At 41.5% G+C, this 21,826-nt stretch overlaps 1 protein-coding gene across 1 annotated transcript in view; it reads left to right on the top strand.

Moving 5' to 3' along the window:
* The window catches only part of pdia5 (protein disulfide isomerase family A, member 5), a 74,989-nt gene extending 53,163 nt beyond the window's left edge, over window positions 1-21,826 (top strand). The window contains exons 12-17 of the mRNA XM_080902214.1: window positions 2,950-3,020; window positions 3,707-3,870; window positions 4,313-4,443; window positions 8,021-8,091; window positions 18,818-18,952; window positions 20,985-21,826. Of these exons, the coding sequence (XP_080758340.1) occupies window positions 2,950-3,020; window positions 3,707-3,870; window positions 4,313-4,443; window positions 8,021-8,091; window positions 18,818-18,952; window positions 20,985-21,065 (653 nt within the window). The 3' untranslated portion in view covers window positions 21,066-21,826. The remainder of the gene's footprint in view (window positions 1-2,949; window positions 3,021-3,706; window positions 3,871-4,312; window positions 4,444-8,020; window positions 8,092-18,817; window positions 18,953-20,984) is intronic.

Below are 21,826 nucleotides of genomic sequence, written 5' to 3'. Positions count from 1 at the left end.
TTGCCAAAACATTATAACTAAGCTCACATAGCTTTGTGGTTCTGTTTTTCTCATGTGGGTAATCTTTTCCCCCCCCCCACATTGCCACGGCTTCCTTTTGTAATAGATTTTGCCATATTTTCTCCCATCTAATCGTCAGTCCAGGGAAAGATGTACCTTTATAGCCCTTATGCAACACTTGTTCCAAATCCCGAGCAGGAACAACGCACTTGTGTTCTTCCTCTCTGTATACAGCCATTTCATTTGGTGCACCTGCTCAACTGCCTGTCAGCCAATTACATGGCAGCATCTGTGTGTTTAGACATGCTGAAATGAAGTGGCTGAAGTTCAAACTGAGCATCAGAAAAGAAGAAAAGGGTGATTCAACCTCTTAAGCCCAAACGCCTAACCGATCTTTTGCCCCTGTATCTGGGAGCGTTGGGGCTCAAGAGGTTAAGTGATTGTAAATGAGGCTGTTGGTGCCAGCTTGAAGCAGATGGGCTACAGCAGCAGAAGACCAGACCGAGGGCCACTCCTGTCAACAGGAAACTGTAGTTGCGGTTCACACAGGCTCACCAAAACAGAAACAAACAATTACCTGGTTTGATGAGTCCTGGTTTCTGCTGCAACATGACCAAACGACATGAGTGCATGGATCCATTCTGCCTTGTAACAATAGTTTAGGCTGCTTGTCCAGTGTCAGGGTGTGAGGTTTATTTTCAAACGTGTTGCTTGAACATAACGGTGAGCCTCCACAGTCACCAGATCTCTATCTAAACGAGCGCCTTTGGCATGTGTTGCAACTGGAGATTTGCATCATGGATGTGCAGCTGACAAATCTGCAGCAGCTGTGTGATGCTGTCATGTCAACATGGAGCAAAATCTCTGAGGAAAGTTTCAGTAGAGAAAGTTGTTTTAGTAGAGACAGATTATTTATGACTCTGTTAAAATATTTGTCTTGACTTAATTTGTTTTCATTTTTAAAAGACCCAATAAAAACCCATCAGTGTGGATGTAACCACAATTTTCTTACTTGGAGACAAACACACTCAAACTATACCTTGTGCACAGATCCCTGAGAGTGGAACATGTAGTAAGCAATCAAATATGACTTAACTCTCCTTGCAAACACGATATACTCTTGCTGCCTCGCTTACAGTTTCACCCTCAGCATGCTAGCCGTGCACCCTCTGGCAAACCAGGGTGAAGCAGCAAGACACCAGAGAATTACACAGGTTGGTTGCTTGATTCGCCCAGACAGCTCTGAGCGCGTAATGCTCTGCAATCTCTGCAGAGCATTACGCGCTCAGAGCCAATCTTCTAGGGTTGAAGGTGTTTCTTGAGAAATGTAAGCGTATGCTTTGATTAGATTTAAGAGATGATTTCTTGTTCTTGTCTCATTCATGTGACTGTTTTAGTTGACTGGTTGAAGGAGCTGGGTTTTATTAGCTGGCCATAGATTCATCAATAATGATTGGAATAAAGGTATGGGGCGATCGTGGCTCAAGAGTTGGGAGTTCGCCTTGTAATCGGAAGGTTGCTGGTTCGAGCCCCGGCTCGGACAGTCTCGGTCGTTGTGTCCTTGGGCAAGACACTTCACCCGTTGCCTACTGGTGGTGGTCAGAGGGCCCGGTGGCGCCAGTGTCCGGCAGCCTCGCCTCTGTCAGTGCGCCCCAGGGTGGCTGTGGCTACAATGTAGCTTGCCATCACCAGTGTGTGAATGTGTGTGTGAATGGGTGAATGACAGGTTGTGTAAAGCGCTTTGGGGTCCTTAGGGACTGGAAAAGCGCTATATAAATACAGGCCATTTACCATTTAAAGGGGTATGTTTACCACTGTGTTGCATCACCTGCTGTTTTAGCAACACTATAGGAATGAGAAAGCTTGGTCTGTGTGGAGACCAGCTGTTTTAGTTTTGAAAACAAAATGTTAAGCCATCGTCCCTACAGGATATCTTTTGTTTTCTTTTTTTATTTTATTGCGCGGCACTTTTTCTGTACTGCATCTCGGATACAGTACTATTATGGATGGTGAGCTACTCTGACGGTTTGTGTCTTTAAATGGAGTGACACAGATGCTGATATGTAGTACTCTTTGCTTCCAGAAATGGTCCTGAGCCCATATCATTTTAATGCACTGCCTGAGGGCCCAAAGGTCTCAGTCAATACTTATTAAGCTTTCCAAATTCCTTCAATCTTTTATTTATTTATTTTGGTGATGTAGGCAATAAAATCTGCACACTTTGTGAAACATTGCTTTTGAATTGCTCCCATCTTTACCTCTGAAGTACTCAGCCTCTCAAGGTTGCCATTTTTTTCAGTAGCCAGTCAAGTAAAAACAATGTTAACTAATTAATATTTTTAAAATTATTTTCAAATCCTTTCGTTCTGATTTGAGTTATGTTTAAATGGCACACTTTGTCCTTTAACCTCCTAAGACCCGAACTCTTCCACGGCATGCATTTTTAATTTCTCTTTGATATTTGGGCTGATTGGGACCTGATGAATGTAAAAACAAAGAATCATCGGATTTTTTTTTATTTTTTTTTTTACCCGATGTTTGTTTCTAAGAAAAATGAGAGCCACATATGAGGATATTCGTTTTAAATTTGTATAAAACAGAGGCAGTATAATGTCCTCGTAGGTGGATATCAGGCACTTGGAGAGCAAAATTGAGTATTTTGGTCTAGACAACCCAAAATGTGATGTCCACATATGTGGACGCCAGGTCCTAGGAGGTTAATGTTGTTCTCTGTGCCTTATCTTGATTATAATGAGCACATGTTCCTGTAAAATACAGATATTCTTATATCTAAATAGCCGCTTCTGAGGGATTATTTAAAACGTATTCAGGGCTAGGTTGAACTGAAACACTAGCAGATGTTGTTATTTTGTTGATTTTTCTTTTTCTCCATTTGCTGTCTAATCCTTCCGTCAGTCAGCCTCTAATGTGCATTTTTTAACTCTTTAGGGTGTGGCCACTGCAAGAAAATGAAGCCAGAGTACGATGAAGCTGCTGAAATACTCAACAAGGGTGCAGATGTAAGTCTCTCGACCTTTCTTTGTTTGTTTACAGCATGCATATCTACAGGCCTGTGTGCTTCATATCTCAGACTCTACTGAGCACACACCGTCATGTGTCATTAGCAGATCATAATAATCCCTCTTTTTTGGCTTTAAGGCTTTTGGCCGTTGCAGCTTGACACGCTGGTCAGCCAGTCCAACAGCCCAGCTTTTGATGTGTTTCTGATTAGTGGGCCGTGTTACTCACCTCTCCTCTCCCCCCATTCTGTCCTCAGTGGTAATCTAACACTCCCCAGCCAGGGGCAGGGCCTATAAAACTGTAGCCTGGTGACTGTAGCAATTATCTCACCCGTGAACGTCCCCCCGGCCCGGCGCTTGGACCTTGTCCTTGTGGCTTTCTGCCCAGCACTGGAGGTCAATGGGAAAAGCCTGCACATTATCTAATTCGAATGGACGGGAGCCACGGTCACCCTGAGCTCTTTAGACCCAGCGTATCATTATTTTTCCCCCCTTGTTTTTCTGCTAATGTTACTGATGTTTCTAATGCAGTGCTTTTTTTTATACACAGATGGCGTAATCTTTTTCCCAATGTAGCTGGTGTCATCAGATAGGCTAGACTGAGTGACCATTTATGCTCTAATTGAAGAGATTAGTCTATAGATCTTATTTTACCAGTGCCCTGTCTGCTTTTGTAACGTCTGCAGAGTCCGGGTGTTTTGGCAGCAGTGGATGCCACGGTGCATAAGGCTGTGTCGGATCGCTTCAAGATCTCTGGTTTCCCAACGGTTAAGTACTTCGAGAAAGGTGAAGAGAAGTACACGCTGCCACAGCTGCGAAACAAAGACAAGATCATCGAGTTCATGCACAAGTGAGTCTGATGCTTAACCGACAGCTTGATCGCTTCAAAAGTTGAGCAGTTAAGTGAAGCACTGATTGGCCGTAGCACCGGCTTTTCAAGACTTCCTCCCACTGTGAGAGAATAATCTTTGGAAAGGGTCAAAAAGTAATGGACTTGCAATGACATCAGTCCAGCTGTGGCATCTGCAGGCTCCATAAAGTCATAGTCTGCAATCACAGGTCAGCAGACATAATTTTATATCAGGCTGACATAAAGTGTGACTCAGTGTGAGTTCCATTATATCACCGGTAGTTACATAGTAAGCTTTTATTCATTTATTCCTTGGCCCACAAAATAAAGACAAAATCTTGGTAGAAACTGTATTTATGTTACCTTTTCTACAGTAAATCTGAGACAATTTTCCCTTCCCTGGAGTGCACGTAATATTTTCACTTTATTTCATCCCCCGCAGTCCACAGGCGCCTCCTCCACCGGAGCAGTCTTGGGAGGAGAAACCCTCCAGCGTCAGCCATCTTGGGTCGGAGGATTTCCGAGAGGCTCTGAAGAAGAAAAAGCACGCTCTGGTCATGTTCTACGCTCCCTGTAAGTGTCTTTAATACTAAAATCAACTCCTTTCAGCATCTGCAAACAAAATCAGAAGGAAGCTCTTACACAAACATCTGGAATGGCTGAAAGCCTCATCTGTAACTGGCAGCTTTCGCAAGCTCTTGTATTTCATCTGCTCGGGCTGTTGTGATGAAAATATCAAACGTCTGTGAAGCTGTCGCAGCCGCGTGCGATCGCAGCTTCGTCCTCTTGAACTCTGTGCGATCGTAGCCTGGACTTCAACCAGCGTGCATACGTAACTCTGAGCTTCTTGCCAAACCTCGTCATTGGGCAGTATATAAAAAAGCCACACCTAAGCCACAGGGAGACTGAGTCATATTACTAAAAGAAATATGAACAAATCACTTTTCCACCTTTTTATATTTTCAGCCCTGAGAAACAGACAAACAACAGATTAGTGACTGGACTTCCATGAAAGAAAAGGCAGAAATCTCTGTTTTCGACACGCTTCATATGTGTCCTCATGCAAAACACAGGAGGAATACAGATTAGGAAGGCTAATTATCAATACACACAGACTCACACATGCACCTCTGTCCCTGTTAGGGAGGTTTTTTTGGCCCTTTTTCTGCCCTTTGTTTCTGATGAGGGCTTCAAAGCATGCGACAGGGCACAGCAGTCAGGCTGCTTCCTCTTCTGGGCCCTTTGGTGCTTCCCTCTACAAAGAGATGCTCCAGATGTACATCAGGCCGCGTCAACCTGCCGCCCTCCCAACTCGTCCGCCCCATCTGCACCTTGCTCGCTAGTGTCTTATTAGTGAAGGAGCTTGTGCTAATGGAGCATTTGATGAGATACAGCTGCTTTCTAAAACATCAAGGCTGGAAACGCTTCAGACAGAACAATCGATATAATTTTAGCAGAGGCTTGGGCTATTATCCTTTAGCCTCAAATCTGCATAATTGAACCCTAAACTAAAATTAAATGCTGGAACATCATCTTTGTCTCCTTTCGCATGCGTTCTGTGTTAAATTAAAGCATTTTCTGATTCACTGAATACCCATTTGTTGGCCCGCTGTATACTGTTGATCGGTCAGTTTGAGACATAACACTTTGGCGCGTTTAATGTTCTTTTTTTTTTTTTTTTCCTTCCGTACTTTCCACGATTCATCGAACTAAGGGGAGATATTCAAATCCAGGCTGTTACAGCGCATCCACAGGGCGGTTACTTTGCATTCATCAACCCTCGATTTCACTCAGATTCACTCTGTCTGCGATGGTAATTATGAGAAAGAGGAGTTTAAATGTGCAGGTACAGTCAAGAAATGAGAACTGCAGGAATCATTATCAACTCAAAGTCATTTTTTACCTGTTTTTTGATGACCGAAGGTACAGTAAAATATAAAGGCTGAAAAATTCCTGTACTTGCCATGCAGAGCAAAACCCCGTTCCTTTCTTCAGTTTAACTGCTAATTTAAGGCAGTCTCTAAGCTGCACCAGGGAGCTGCCTGATCAGCCTCCTGTTTCCTTCTGTGAGGGAAAGACGCGGACAACGATTGTATTTTTGATACACCAGTTTCAAAATTGCGACAGGACATTTACAGGTTTAAAGGCCATTTAATGTTGCAGCTAAAAGGGTAATTCAGCAGGAAATGGGTTGTGAGCGGTGCTGAATGCTCTCTTAGGGAGACTGCTCTGAAAGGGTTGGCAAATGTGTACTTGCACAGTTGACATATAATCGAATTGAGAGAGAGTTGTGTGTGTGTGTGTGTGTGTGTGTGTGTGTGTGTGTGTGTGTGTGTGTGTGTGTGTGTGTGTGTGTGTGTGTGTGTGTGTGTGTGTGTGTGTGTCTATGATGCCTGTGGACATACGTAGTCAGATATGTCCACTTGCAGCCTGTGAAAGAAATCTTAATAGTGCAGCTTATAGTGATATTTTATTTTCTTCTTCCCACTTGTGATGTCAGTTTGCCAGATAGATTTCCTTCTGCATTATGACAATAATCAAACTGTATATAAAGGATGGACTTGGCTTCTAGCTCTGAAAAGTGAAGCCATTGTGAAAGTGGAAATTGACTGGACTGAAAAAAGCGGCCGGCGAGTCTGGTTCATTGAAAGCAAAAGACAAAAACAAAATGATAGCTCAAGACTTTTGCACATTATTGTACTGTATATTTTTTCTAATCGTAAGCATGGGTACAAAAGAAGTCTGAGTTATAGAGAAGTCTGTAGAAAAATGAGCCTCGGGTTCATTTGATGAGTTCAAATAGTTTTGGGTGAGTTTAAAGTTCAAATTTAAGTCATTACTTTGAAATTGTATTTATTAAGAAAAATGTTTATTTTGTAAATTACACGCCTTAATAGAAGGGCTTTCCTAATGGCGCCTACGTCCATCTTTGAAATACAGTCTGTGACCTGAACACAAGTGACATCCATGGGGGAAAAAGGCCTTTGCTGCTTTTGTCTAAAAGAGCATCTTATCCCTGTCCAGCACCTTTGAAAAGAAATGGAACACCATCGGGCCTTGTTACCTAAAATCCTTCTCTGGCCTCTAGTTTTGTGGCCAAATTGGAGAAACATCCCCTGCAGCCCCTTGCAAATATTTGTAATGAAAAGCCTGAAACCAGAAAACTGTTGCAGCAAAAGATTCATGGCCTTGGGGGAAAGCATGTTCAAGCAGGTTCTCCCATCATTTTTCAGTGACTGAAAATCCATTTATTGAGTTAGATGACTCAGATGTTTAGCTAACCGTAATATCTCCTGATCATTCAGCCGGGTGTAGGGACTGTATCCGCAGTTGGCCGACAACTCATGTCCCAAACGTACCATCAGAATTTGCTCTGGAGAGTCGATTGGACAACTGCCACAGCCTTATGTAGACCTTCAAAAAGTAACAAATTCTTTTAAGCATATTGTTCATTATGCTTCAGGGTTTAATTAGCTTTTAACCCTAACTCGGCACATGAAAGTGTCTTGCTAGTCACCCACTGCCAAGCTGCTTTCTTCTTCATGGGCAATTTATTTGTCACCACAAGGGGTATCCTTGCCTTTTCTTATTTCCAAAAGGGGCAAAGGGTTGTTTTTAATTAACAGAAGAAGGACTGCATACTTGACATTATCAACAAAAGATTAAAGCAAATGAGCAGGTCTAAGAAAACGTCACATTTCAGCAGAAACTGAGAAGAAAAGTTGTCAGAACAGCAAACAGTCTCCCAGTACAAAAAGTCATCACTCTTTTATTAATGCACTGCAGCTAGAGTTGGAAAGGCTTCCTCCTCCTGGTCAGCTCTGTGGACAGTTAATCATCCTGCCTCCACCTACAGAAAACAAAAGAGCTGTCTATAAATGTGCTCTGTAGGTATTGGCATACTGTATATGGAGTGCTGTTGGAGTACAGAGTCGGGGAGGTAGCGTTTATGATGCCAATAAATAGATCTACAGTCTCTCATAATATAAAAGTGACCTTGTTAGTAACCGGCAGTATATACTTGCATGTGTTCTGTGTCGTCTTTCGGTATAATTCTCCGTTTAGGGCATGAAGCTCGGTTTTGCGGTGCAAATGTATGATGATAATAGATATAGTTGTGATAACAGCCCATCTGCTTGTTCTTTTCCAGGGTGTCCACACTGTAAAAACGCTGTCCCCCACTTCACCACCGCAGCAGAGCTCTTCAAAGAGGATCGCAAGGTTCGTGTTGCTTTTTCACATACTCACTTAGATATGTGATTACTGGCTCTGATGGCGGCGCAAAGATGCCTCTAACTGGAGCTGTGCTTACAGTAAACATCACGGTTTTAGGTAATCGGCTCACAGTTAGAAGATCGGTATTGATTTGAATAAATATTGATTTGAAACCTTTCCGCGCAGTGTTCAGGCTAAAGTTAAAAAAGACAAATAAAACAAATTCTAGCTGCTTTTTTATCTTGTTTTGCTGTATCGTGTCTTTCACAACAAATAAAATAGTTATTTTAAAAGTAATGGAACAAAAGACGCAGATTTAGACCAACAAGGGACCTGATGTTGCAGAAACAAAATATTACAAATGACATAACGTATTTCCACCGTGGTCTTGACAGGCCGTAATCCTGTGTGTCTGCTTTATTACAGTCTTTCGTGACAGGCTGTAGTCATTACTAGATCTAATTTCTTCCAGGTTCTATTCAGTTACACTCAGGCTCAAAGCTTATCACTGTGAAATTATTAAGATCTTGTTTGTTTGCTTGTATTTTCCATCTTTAGGTTAGAAATGATTTCTTTCTTTCTTTCATTTATTGTGTTTGTGTTAAGCGTTCCCTGGACATACACAATATATCCACTCACCAGCCACTTCATTAGGTACACCTGCTCAGCTGCTCATTAATGCAAATATTTAATCACCAAATGTAAAACAAGCGTCAGAGAGGAGAAAGAGGGTTATTTAGGTGACTCTGAATGTGGTATGGTTGTTGGTGTCAGATAAGCTGGTTGAACCTTGAAGCAGATGGGATATTTTCCTTGCAAACCTTTGGCCACATAGTACCAGCTGAGCTTTGTTCAAATGCCACAGCCTGCCTGAGTGTTGTTGCTGATCATATCTATCTGTCTATGTGCGCAGTGCACGCATTTTCTGAAATCTCAAATCATCTGAAATCAGTTACTTGAACGTGATAATAAAACCTGATCCCACCTGGCTCTAGAATGGTGTGCCTACTAAAGTGTCTGTTAAGTATTATCGGGAGGGGAGGAGGGAATATGTCACATTTTGGGAATTCTTTTCCAAAGTGGACCACATAAGTTGCACTTTAAAGATCTGAATATGTTTGAAATGTTCAGACATCATCATGATTCACATTAATTTATCCTCTGTAGTCTTCACAGATGCTTTTTTTGTATTTTCTTACAGCTTGAAAGGTGTTAGTTATAAAAACAAAAGAACGAGCATTTGCAGAGTAAATGCATTTGCATATTTGATGCAAAGTTATCAGAAAGTCTTTCGATTGTCGTTAACTTGAGAATTCACATCTTTAAAATGGTAAATGGCCTGTATTTGAATAGCGCTTTTACTAGTCCCTAAGGACCCCAAAGCGCTGAAAGTCCTCTCGCCCCATTCCTAATAATTGTTTTCATGTCTCACACAGGAATAACTGGTAATTGGCTTCCACCTATAGAAGGCTTTTGACCTTAGTTGGTTTTTACATAGTGTTTGACAAGCGCACTCAGAACAGTAGCAGAGGAGCTGTAACTTAGGGTTCAGTGTCTCCAGTCCACTCCAGTTTGACCATTTAGATGAAGCACCACACTGTTGCATCAAATTTTCTGCAGGCTTGGGGTTTGGAGGTTAATGGAGGTTCATGTAGTGGCAACAGGACACACTCACGCTCATCCTCCATCATCCCCACTCCCTCTCGTTACTTACCCTCAGGGACTCATGTCCTGACACCCTCCCACTCTTGCTCATTTCTGTTAATACCCTCTGACTGCAGGGCTTATTTCCAAACCTCTTAAACCACAACTGTGTGACTCACTCTCTTGCTCTCTCTCCCTTTCAAACATGCAGGAATTTTGGACACGTGTCAGGCAGCGCTCGAAGCTAAAGTATCAGATTGAAGTGACAAAAAAAACCCATCTAATTGCTGCCTTATCATTTGTGAAGTCTCATCAAAATGCTTAATGCTGAATAGCTGTTGTTCCAGTATTTCTCGGACCGTGTTGCTGTCTCAGTTGTTTGGAATTTTTCTAAATCAATGTCAGATGGTGTCCTCAGCAACTTAGCCATCTATTTTTCTGAGGCAATTCTTTGTAACATTTCTCAATAACATTAATCTTAAACAGATGAAAATGAAAATGCTTTAAACCTTTTTTTTTTTTTTTTTCCTTGGGAAATTTGGATATCAGCTGCAACTGTAACACATCATTTCATTTATTCATTTCTGCAGAAACTCACACTCGCTTCCTTCATTTCTAAATACTGAAGTAGATCTGTGCATTTATAAATAACCATAATTTCAGTCAGATCGAATGGTCAATGCCCGACAAGCCAAAATAATAGAGCTGAATATTTAAAAAGAGGTTTGTGTGGTTTTAAAAGTTGATGGATTTAACCCTTAAAAATGTATATTTAAATTTAGCCATAAATCTGTTTAAATTAATCTTTTCTTGCACTTCCGCTGCTTTTAGTGATTGAGTTTATTTTTTTTGAAAAAAGGATCATGTATAATAACATAAATGTTACCATTTGATGCATTGTATCAGAGTTAGCTAGAAGCTCATTTACATCTGCAGTTGCTTGGCAGATTACATGCAGAAGGTTTTCTGCTTCTTTAGCCCAACTGCTTCGAGGTCTGCTGCTGTTTTCAGATCCCTCACTTTAAGACTCTTGCATTTACTTTTCAATTCCAGTAACTTTTTGTTTGCACCTTGTAAGATTTTATCTTGTAAGGTAACAACGATTCTTACATTTTCCATCAAGAAACACACAACATTGATAACCTGACCACATACTACAATATTTACTTTATATTTTAAGCAAGACTTTCGCAACAGCCAGAAATGTACTATGAGACTCAGTATTTGGGACCACAACCTTAAAGCAGATCCTTCACGCTTTTTCTTATTTTCTGTCATATACACTCACCAGCCACCTCACTAGACTGACCTGTTAAACTGCTTGTTAATGTAAATCTCTAAAGACATGGAGACACAACAACCTGCTGAAGTTCAAATCAGAATCTCCACAGAAAGGTGATTTAAATAACTCTGAACATGACCCACCATGTGTGGCACCAACACAGTAACTTAAAAAACGTCTTGTTGAGACCAAGGCCAAAGTTTTTTGTAGGCTAGAGCAGCAGAAGACCACACAAAGTACCACTGTCCGCTAAAAACAGGAAACAAAGGCTACAATTCGGCAGTAGAAGACTGGATAAAAGTTGTTTGGTGTGATGAGTCTGTTTCTGCTGCACCATTCAGATGGTTTGAATTTGAAAGCATCAGTCCTCTTTGCCTTGCATCAACAGTTCAGGCTGCTGCTGGTGGTGCAACGATGTAACAGTGTGGTGGATAGCTTCTTGTCCATTTGGGGACCCTGAATATGAATTTACCACTGTCTCTGACCATGTCCATCCCCTATGACCACAGTGAAACCATCTCCTGATTGCTGCTTCCAGCAGGACAATGCTCCATGTTATAAAGCTCAAGTCATCTCAAACTGGTTTTGCGAACTGACATTGAGTTCGTTGTCGTCAAATGGCCTCCACAGTCACCAGATCCAATCTTCCAATAGAGCACCTTTGGAATGTGCTGGAATGTTGTTGATTCCAGAGGGCAGAGAAGAATAGCCAGACTTCATCAAGCTGAGGTGAAGGCAATAGAAATTCGAATAACTACTCATTACAATCAAGTTATGCACAAGATAGGCTGGTTCTAACCTTGTTAAAGTTCAAAGAAGAGAGACTGAAGTGTCATTATTGAGACAGTTGGAGCTGCACTCAGGTCCATTGGAAGACTGATTTAGCAAAGCAGGATATGAACATAACAAATCCACTTTAAGTTGCTTTAAACCATACCTTGAGTTTCGAGGTTATGATGAAAGTAGCACAAGCTGCATAATCAGGGGACCTGCATTCGTGTGGAAGTCACACAGATGCACAGTTTTAAGATGTATTTCCCTCTTGTCGTTCCCCCAGTGGCCAGAGGAGATTTGAAGTTTTGTTTGAACAGGACTAAATCTGCATAGTGGGTACTTGTGTTTACTTGGCAGTTCTCTCTGTTTATCAAGAACAAGCCCCAGTGTATTATGCCAGACCGGTGTTGATCACAGTCTATTAACTGCCCTTGCCTCATTTACCAAAGACTAACACGGGCTTAGCTGCAAGCTTTGAAGACACAAACAATTAAAACTCCACATTCTGCTGTATATCAGCATGGGAGCCGTGTACAGGGTTTGTTCCATGCTGTTCTGTCTTTTCTCCAAATTCCAATCAATACCAGCGTTAAAGGTGCACATGGGCTGGAACAGCACTGCGATGAGAACACAGTTTCATTAGGGAATTTAAGGATTTGCTTAATATAACCTACCCTGTGGCTGCTACTGTACTGGTAAAATCATAGAGAAGCACACTGGTTCGTCTTGACCACAGCGCTGCAGAAATCAAGATTTCCCCGTGGAGCTTTTGACCTCTGCTGGCGCTTTGCAGTTGTTTTTGTATGCATGGCTCCCTGTTAGGGGTTCTGCGCACATCAATGAGGAGCTGTATATGCTCCAATCTACACAAACTACCAATGATGTCAACCTCTTTCAGTCACCAACAGGTGGTGGTAATGTGTGGAGATGTGATGCAATGCTCGAGCAACAACGGGGAATGAGTTTGGCTTTTGTGTTTTTCTGTATTTATCTGCAGGAAATTTGTTTCATCTTTTGAACACTTTGTTAAGTTCAATGCCTTGTTCTCTTGCTATGTTAATTCACTAGTTTCCTGCTTATTATTAGTCTATAACCCAGTCAGAAGTAAATACAGGAGAATTGCTGATACTGATACCTATGAAAGCCTGTTTCCATTACTAAAAAAAAGTATCAATAACTCGAAATTTCTTATTATCCGGAAGGATATGGCGCAGGAGAATGCACACTCAAAACCAGATCGCAAGAAATTGGCGCTTTCGAGAGTACATTTGCTGATATGTGATTGATTTAGCTAATAACACAAGGATTTCATCATTTGTGAAGTCACGCTGAAAATAATCAGCAATTTGTGCATTCATGACTGGATGTAATACTGGTAGCTTAGCTGTAGCATTTGTAGCTGAGGGCTTCAGCTTCCGGGTAACAAGGAAATGACGTCATTCCCGTAGATTACAGATTGGCAGCGCTAACTTGAAATTTCGAGTTAATAAGTCGAAATTGGCTTCCATAGAGATACCTTTAACCAATTGTGTGTGAATGTGTGTGTGAATGGGTGGATGACTGAATGTAGTGTAAAGCGCTTTGGGGTCCTATGGACTAGAAAAGCGCTATACAAATGCAGGCCATTTACCATTTACCATTTAAGTCAGCTTATGTAGGGGAGAGCAATGTGTCAGGATTTATGTGATGGTTTGCAAATTCCAAGCACATTTTAATGACCACTGAATCACTGTGATTTGTACTTTACACAATATTTAGTTAACCCAACACACCTTTCAGCTTTTCATGTATTTTGAACGTTCATATGTCAATGAACAATATTCTTCACTCTCATTGGTAGTCCCTTCAGTCACTCCTCATTGAAGTCATACAGTCTGTGGTCTGTAGCTGCCACGTCACTGCAAATCACCTCCAGTGTGTGCACAGCTGTAGTAACTTGTATATTAGTTCTTTGTAAAATTTGTTTTTTATTACCATAAGGCAGAGAAGACCTTTTATAGGTGTTTATGTTTTTATATTTTATATTAATCATACTGAGTTTACGTGTAATAAAATGTACAATGTAAATAAAAGTGCTATTGCCAGTCCCCATTACTCAGTTGATGCTTGTGTTGCAGCTACAATAAATCAAAGACGTGGTGTGTTACAGTAACCCCTTCAGTGCTGTGTCACTCTTTAATATGAGCTAATGTATTCCTTGAGGTGGTTTCAGTCCAGCGTATGCAGATCCATGTTAGATATTACAAGCACAGGTACTTTGTTGTTAGAACAGAGGTAGCTCTGAGTGTAGCTGTACCTCTTTGTTCCTCGGTTTGACGCTGGTAGAGATACTAGGCCAAATGGTAATATGCTGCCCCCTAAAATTTCACTATCCAGCCAATAATATGATGTGGGGTCCTCTGTCACTTGAAGATGAATCAATAACGGAATTGGCTGAGGACCTTTTGAAGAACAACAGCTCTATGACTTCATTTTCTCCTGTCAATTCACGGCAACTCTGATTGATTGCACAGGGATGAGCATTTGGAGGGAGCCTGTAGTTACATTATACCCCTCATTGCAGCTACAGTGCCATCTCTAATGCTGCTGCTGCTTAAAGCACACTCTATGTATCTCAAATTGCCCTAACTTAAAGGTGGTTAAAGATTTCACAATTAAAAAAAGAAAAACACGTAGTGCTCAAGATCTTGTGGTAAATTGCCCAGGTATACAAAGAAGAGGGTAATTTTTGGTGGTTTCACCTTAATTTCTGTCGACTATTGTGCCTTTCCAAAGGTGATGCACCTCACTCTTGCTGAATATGCACAGCTTGCAAGTCCATGAAATACTCTTGTTGTGGGAGCACAGTGAAGAACAGCTTAATACACTTGATTAACAGACCAGAGAAGAATATCCCTTTATAGGCTCTCTCTTGTCTCATATGCGCTCCATTTGCTCCCTATCTTCGCTTTTTTGTTTGCCCGTGTCTATTCTGGTGATGCAGATGAAGTCGACATTCTGCTGCATTGTACCCATTTTAGCGATTTGTTGGCAATTATGCAGATTTTCTGTCACTTGAGTATTTATATTTGCATACAAAACAAGGTGCATGTGTCTTGTAATTAGGACAAGAAAGTTTTCGAGTCGTTTGCGGTGCGGCATAAGTGTCAAATATTTCTCCTTCCGCAGCATGTCTGTCATTTCCACGTTTGGCTCGGGCAGACAGATAGACAGCGAGCGATTATTTGATGGTGACAAGTTCAATGTGGAGCACTCAGCACCCTGAGAGAGGGTGACATTTCTGCTGTCCAAAAGGACATGCTAAGTGAGCCATGTATCAGTGAGGCAGCATTTACGCCTCATTGGGACAGCTTGTCACTAATCGATGCAACAGCCACGCAACATAAATCTCGCTTGTTGTTTTTATGCTCGCTGATTGTTGTTGGGGGGCTTTTTTTTTTTTTTTTTTTTTTTTTGCACCACCCACATAAACAGACCAATGCGTAAGTCACTTTTATGCCTCCATCCCGGTGACAGCTGTAGCCTAAGGCATTATGTTTTCTCAATGCCCCCCCCCAATCCAGCCAGCCAGCCAGCCATCACCATGAATGTGATACATTATTGTGCTTAAAGGTCAGGACCCTCATGGCCCTTCCCTTCTTGTGAATATGATGATCTTGTCAATGTCAACTCAAGGATGAGCTGAAAAAAAAAGAAAGATCACAAAATGTGTTTTTGGCAGGTACTGAACTATTGCCATGCTAATTAGCTTAGCATGCTAATGCTAAGCATTTTCACAGATAATGGCACGACTCTTACATTACATTACATTTTACATTATGCCATGCCTTTGCCAAACTTATCTGTAGTTATAGCTTGAAACCATCATTTAGTGGTCATAATTTAAGAAATGGGGACCGTGTTGAGTCTTGTGCATGTCCCAAGCACCTCAAAATATAATGTTGTGTAAAAGTCTTAATCCGTCCCTCATTTCTTTGTATTTTGCTTCCAAGCAGCCAGACCGTCTTGATATTTTTAAAGTAGTCTTGAGCAGTAGGTCTTTCAAAGTTTTTATTTAGACATTGGCTGCTTTTTCACTTATTTTCAGACGAGTTCTTGAACTTGACCATTTTCAGAGGATTGTTTTTCTTAAATCTGACCTATGAATCAATGAAACACAAAAATGAACCTAACCAGTGTTTGTCTACATTACATCTGTACATTACACCTTATACAATGTTTTACATACATTGTATCTTTTGGCACTCTGTTACTATCAGCCTGTGGTAATTTTGTTTCTATTTCATTAGCTGAAACTAAGAAGAATGCCAAAGATAACACAGTTTGATAGACATAAAATAGTATTTTCAACAAGGGGAATCTCAAAAGGCTATCAGGTAAAAATCTGGTGTATTTCAGCATGTTGTGCAGTGTGTCCTTAAGAAAACTGACAAAGCCGTCATGAAGTGAAGTGGTTGGCTGGGGCCTTTCTGTGTGAAGTTTACATGTTCTCCCCATGCTGGTATGGGTTTTCTCCAGGTAAACTTTCCTCCCAGTCCAAAGACATATTGGTATTTCTTTCTGTTAGCCCTACGATAGATGGGTGATCTGTCGCCCTTTGACAGCTGGGGTAGGTTCCAGCTCACCCACACCCCTGAGTAAGATGTGTGGATAGCTGGATGGCTGGCAGGGGGGGAAATCCAGCAAAGACCTGACACGGGACTTGAGAGATGCATCCACTGCTCACTTGAACCCTTGTCAGAAAGTTAGAGTGGGGCCTCATCTTTCCTCAGCCCTCAGCCTCAACACCGGCTCTCCACAAGGCTGTGTACTGAGTCCCCTACTGTACACTCTGTACACACATGACTGTGTTAGTTCCCACCCAGACAACACAGTCATCAAGTTTGCAGATGATACCACTGTGGTGGGGCTCATCTCAGGGGGAGATGAGACTGCATACAGAGCTGAAGTTCAGAGGCTGTCAGATTGGTGTGCAGACAACAACCTGGACCTCAATACCACCAAAACAAAAGAACTGGTAGTTGACTTCAGAAGGAGGAAGTCCGAGCTGCAGCCTGTCAGCATCAACGGGGAGTGCGTGGAAAGGGTCTCCAGTTTCAAGTTTCTGGGTGTGCACATAGACACAGACCTCCAATGGAGCTCTAACACCTCTGCGGTCTTAAAGAAGGCCCAACAGCGTCTCCACTTTCTGAGAATCCTCAGAAAAATGGACCTGAAGAAGGAGCTGCTGACCGTCTTCTACCGCTGCTCCATTGAAAGTGTGCTGACATATTGCATCGGTGTGTGGTTCTCCAGCTGCACCACAGCACACAGAAAGGCACTCCAGAGGGTCATCAACATGGCCCAAAAAATCATTGGACATCCTCTTCCCTCCCTGAAGGACCTGTACAGCACTCGCTGTCTCAAGAGGGCACGCAGCATCCTACGGGACTGCACACACCCAGGACACCGGGTGTTTAAGCTGCTGCCGTCTGGCAGGAGGTTCAGGCTGCTGAGGTCCCGAACAAATAGACTCAAGGACAGCTTTTACAACAGGGCAATAGCCCTGATCAATGTAAATAGCTGACCTGACTGGATACCTCCCTGGACTTTTTAGGGGGAGGTAACAATGTTTAAAACGATAACAATAATATTTATATTTATAACAAGGTGCAATAATAATTAATGTGCAATAATAACAGTGTGCAATACACATACACTTATTCTTCTTTTTTATACTAAGTTAATATACTGTGTTGTGTTGTTTGTTACGTTGTGATGTGTCATATCGTGTCGTGTTGTGTTATATGTAGTGCCGACGTAGGACAGTTTTTCCAATTTCATTGTACTACTGTACTATGTATGACTGTGCAATGACAATAAAGAGTTATCTTATCTTATCTTATCTTAAATGGTCTCAGTGGAAGTTTAGCTCTCAAGAAGCCATTTATAAGAAAGGGAAATGGGGAGAAAAGGTTGAGGCGTGGCAAATTACACGAGAACTGGACTGAAAATCAGAAGTAACACATCTTATGGAGTGATAAATCAAATTTGAAATTATTGGTTCAAATTATTATCAATATGCAGGTCAACAGGCTGTGTTGAAGAATAAAGGGGAGCATATCAAATACTGACCGTCAAGCTCATTAGAACTGTACAGAATCAGTTTTTCTTCAATCTGTTTATGTTTACACACGTCTCAATAAATTGCTTCACCTGTTTCCTTATTTTCCTAGCAAATACAAAGAAATGAGAGTTGGCACAGTAGTGCTGTAGCTGTGTCCTCATTTGCATTCCTGTAATATTCTTCACCTTTTTAATAGTAGCAATGTACAGACTTGTGATAAAGTTTGTTTCATCTGAAAATATACCGAGTTCTTAAGATCCACTGAAACAAAAGCTAACTGGCCATAAAATGGAAATGCATCGTGCGAATTCAAATAATTGTCAGTGATAATAAAATAACAATAAATGGGAAGAATGCACCAGGAATAATAGAAGTAACACATAAACTACCTTGACTGTTTAATGAATGTCTGCGTTAAACCTATTAACTATTAAAGATAATGACTGCAGTTTTTGAAATTCATACTACAGTAAAGTTTCCTCGAATGTAGCTCAAAAGGAGATTTTCTGAGAAGTTTATGTATTCTTATGTACTAATTATGTCTCGGTAGGAAGTTTATTTAACAAGCTTATTACACAGCAGCCGTTTGACAGAAAATAGAAAGAAGAATCAGGTGTTACAAATCAAATTAATGAAGCCTCCGTTGTATATAAGCACGGAGCCTCAGTTAATGTGATTGGTCACGTCTGTGTTTCCTTGCTATTTTATGTCAGAATGGGTGCTGTGAAATGGGTCTGTTAGTTGGAGAAAACTTTTTACGACAAAAAAATAATATTTTCAGATTATTTACACACTCATCTAATTAAGGCACAGTCCCAAGCGCCTCATCTGAATACGGCAGGGTGCCAAGCGCCTTTAAAATCTTGTGAATTTAAAGCATGCTTTATTATGCGCACTGAAAGTGAATGCGCAATTGCCTGTTTCAGATCGTGTACGCAGCTGTGGACTGCACTAAAGGACAGAACCACGAGCTTTGCAAGCAGGAAGGGGTGGAGGGCTACCCAACATTCAACTACTACAACTATGGCAAGTTTGTGGAGAAGTACAATGGAGATCGAGGGGTAAGTGATTGGAGGCGGTTTATGATGTTGCAGTGAATGAACGTTCAGTGATGATCTGCATAGGGGGGGAAAAAGTACCCAATTATCAGAGAAACCAATAACCGCCAACAATTGTGTGGATTACAGTTGGATGGGGAAGGTTGTGAACTTTGTTTTTTAATATGTGCTAAAATATCATATTCCACAGATGTCCTGAGAGATAGATGAGAAGCATTTGTTACAACAGCAGATGATTACCGTCCATCTGTCCTGCACACCATCTTGAAGGAATTTATTCTTTCATGCAGAATGCATTAAACTGTTGGATGAGCTACGTGCCTCGGATCCCTCAGCATTTCTGTTGGCCTGAGTCAGGACTTTGGCTTCGTCATCCCAAGATGCTATCAGTGTGCGTGTCGCACGTCCTGACGTTTCTCCTTAGAATCTGCTGATAATTTTCAGAATCGATTGCTCCATCAATGATGATGAGCTGTCCTGGCCCAGATGCGGCTAAACAGGCCCAATCCATAATGTTCCCATCCCCACAGTGTTTGCAGTTGGGATCGAGTTCTCATGCTGAATCCCTCCATAGTGGATTCAGGAGGATTAACATTAGCAAATGTTAGAAAAGCTGTTCCCTGTCTCACACCTTACTTTTACTCTTATTTATTGCCCTACTGTTCTTAAAAGAAGGGCAACAATTTTGTTGTGTGCCGTAACTCTTTAGAGATGGTTCTGTAATCTTTTCCACCATCACGCGTATTAACAACTGCTTTCTGAGGTCTTCAGAAATCTCCTTTATTCTTGATTTGTGTCCTCAAACGTGTCATAACGAGCGCTCTTTAAATAAAAACACACCCGACTCAAATCTCAGTCATGGTTGATTTGTAATCCTCGTCATCCCATCGATAGAAAACACCCGAATATCCCATTCAGATTAATCCTAGAGGTCGCATACATTTAATATTAGATGATTATTCTCAATATGTAAATGACCAAATCTAACATTTTAACTTAAGTGACCAACTTAGATTCTGTTTATCTCCTTCTCAAAGTGATGTGTTTACTGAGGTTATGTATTAGGTTCACATGTGTGCAGAAATATAGAAAATCTCAGATCACAAACTATTTCTGAGACTGCGTTTAGATCAGGGATGTCGAATTTTACATTGTGGACCACATGCAGCCCACGTTAATGTTAAGCAAGCTGGAACAGTGACACTAGATAATAACATATTTACATGATAAATGCATAAAACTGGAGATAAGGTCAAAGTACAATTTATAGAAAATATCCATTTTTTTTTCTTTTGGACTCGCTGTCTAAAAACTGACATTTCTATAGCAGATGGTCATTGAATTGTTTATCCACTACTTAATTACTTTGGTGTAGTATGTAAAGAAGGGATGGGGGTATCAATAGGAAAAGCTGTTCATCTTGAAATAAAAATCTGTTCACTCGCTCACTTTGCATTTCTCACAGACGTCTGGTCGGCTGGATTGGAGTCTGCCGAGTCGATTCTGACCCTCAGGCCTTGTGTTTGAGATGCGTGATTTAGATAGTTCAGCTGGTTCAGAAATTAGAACAGGATTGAAAGTAGAGGAGAAAAAGATGCATCATTAATGCTGTTATTTCTTCACTCCAGCTGTTGCAGTTCTTCTCCCTGTGTCAGAAACTCAGAAACAACCTCCGAGATGTTGTTCAGTGACGGGGGGGTGGGTTGGCTTTACTTTTTCCACACCTTGCCTCCCTCCCCCTGCCTGTGGACAGACTGCCATTCTTGGCCTGAAATCATGTGTCAACTGAATTATTTATAGCATCAAATGGTTCAGAGCTCAGTCCAGCTCAACTCAACCGTACGTGGAGAATTATCTGCGGGCAGCAGCAGAAAACACTGTGCAGCCTGACCTCAAGCACAGTGGCGGTATTTACATTTTGTCCTCCCCCTCAGCACCATCAGGTGAAGATGAGGTTTATCCACAGGACTGCCTGAGAACTTGCTTCAAGTTGAGAAATATGCTGTGGTGATTGTTACTTTCCTTGTCTTCACAGGAGGCAGGCTTCACGGGTTTCATGCGCAGCTTAAGAGGACGCGACCAGGAGAAGGTTGTCAAGCGGAAGGAGGAGCTCTGAGAGAAGCATGCGGGGAGTGGGGGGGCGGCGTGGGGTGGGGGGGCAATGCACTGTGACCCTTGAGCCTGGCAAAGGGCCCTTTCAGCACTGACGGGGGAGACTCGACAACCTCAGCGAAAGGCTATTTTTTTTATACCGTGGTGACTCCGTTTGTAATAATACCAGAGTACTTGCTGTCAGACCAACCACTTGAGACTCGTGTTTTTCACGGATGTTCTGATGGGAAGAAAATACACAGACGAGGAAAAAAAGAAAAGGTTTTCTTGTTTTTGCCCAACCACTGTGACTGAATATGTGAAAAGCTACACCCTATACTGTATCTATGCAATACTGCCCCATGCTTAGCTCTGCAGGGGTTTGTGTGACTGTCAGACCACCATGGTGGTGGACCGGTGGTGGGCATCAGTATCTAACGGTGGAGGTTGCACTGTCCCAGTGGGTCCTAATCCAGCCCCATCAACCCTGTTCTGTCTCTAAAAGAGACAAATGCTGATTATTGACATACACCTTTTGGTTTCAGTGATTTGGGGGGTTTTTTAGCTTTTTTTTTTTTTTTTGTTTGTTCTTCTTGTTCTTGTTGTTGTACAGAACCTTCACGTCTGCAGAACAATTTGAAATATTGATTATTTTTTCACATCATTTGGAAAGTAACGGCATTTTAACACCACCACTAAAAAAAAAAGAAAGAAAAGAACCTAAAGCTTGTACAGTGAAATGTGAGGTGCTCCAGTGAGTAGTGTAGGTTTGTTAAATTGGTGAAA

Source organism: Rhamphochromis sp. 'chilingali' (assembly GCF_963969265.1).
Source record: "Rhamphochromis sp. 'chilingali' genome assembly, chromosome: 14".
NCBI classification, from domain to species: Eukaryota; Metazoa; Chordata; class Actinopteri; order Cichliformes; family Cichlidae; genus Rhamphochromis; species Rhamphochromis sp. 'chilingali'.
The sequence above is the reverse complement of the archived record's forward strand: the minus strand, read 5'-3'. Positions and strand labels throughout refer to the sequence as shown.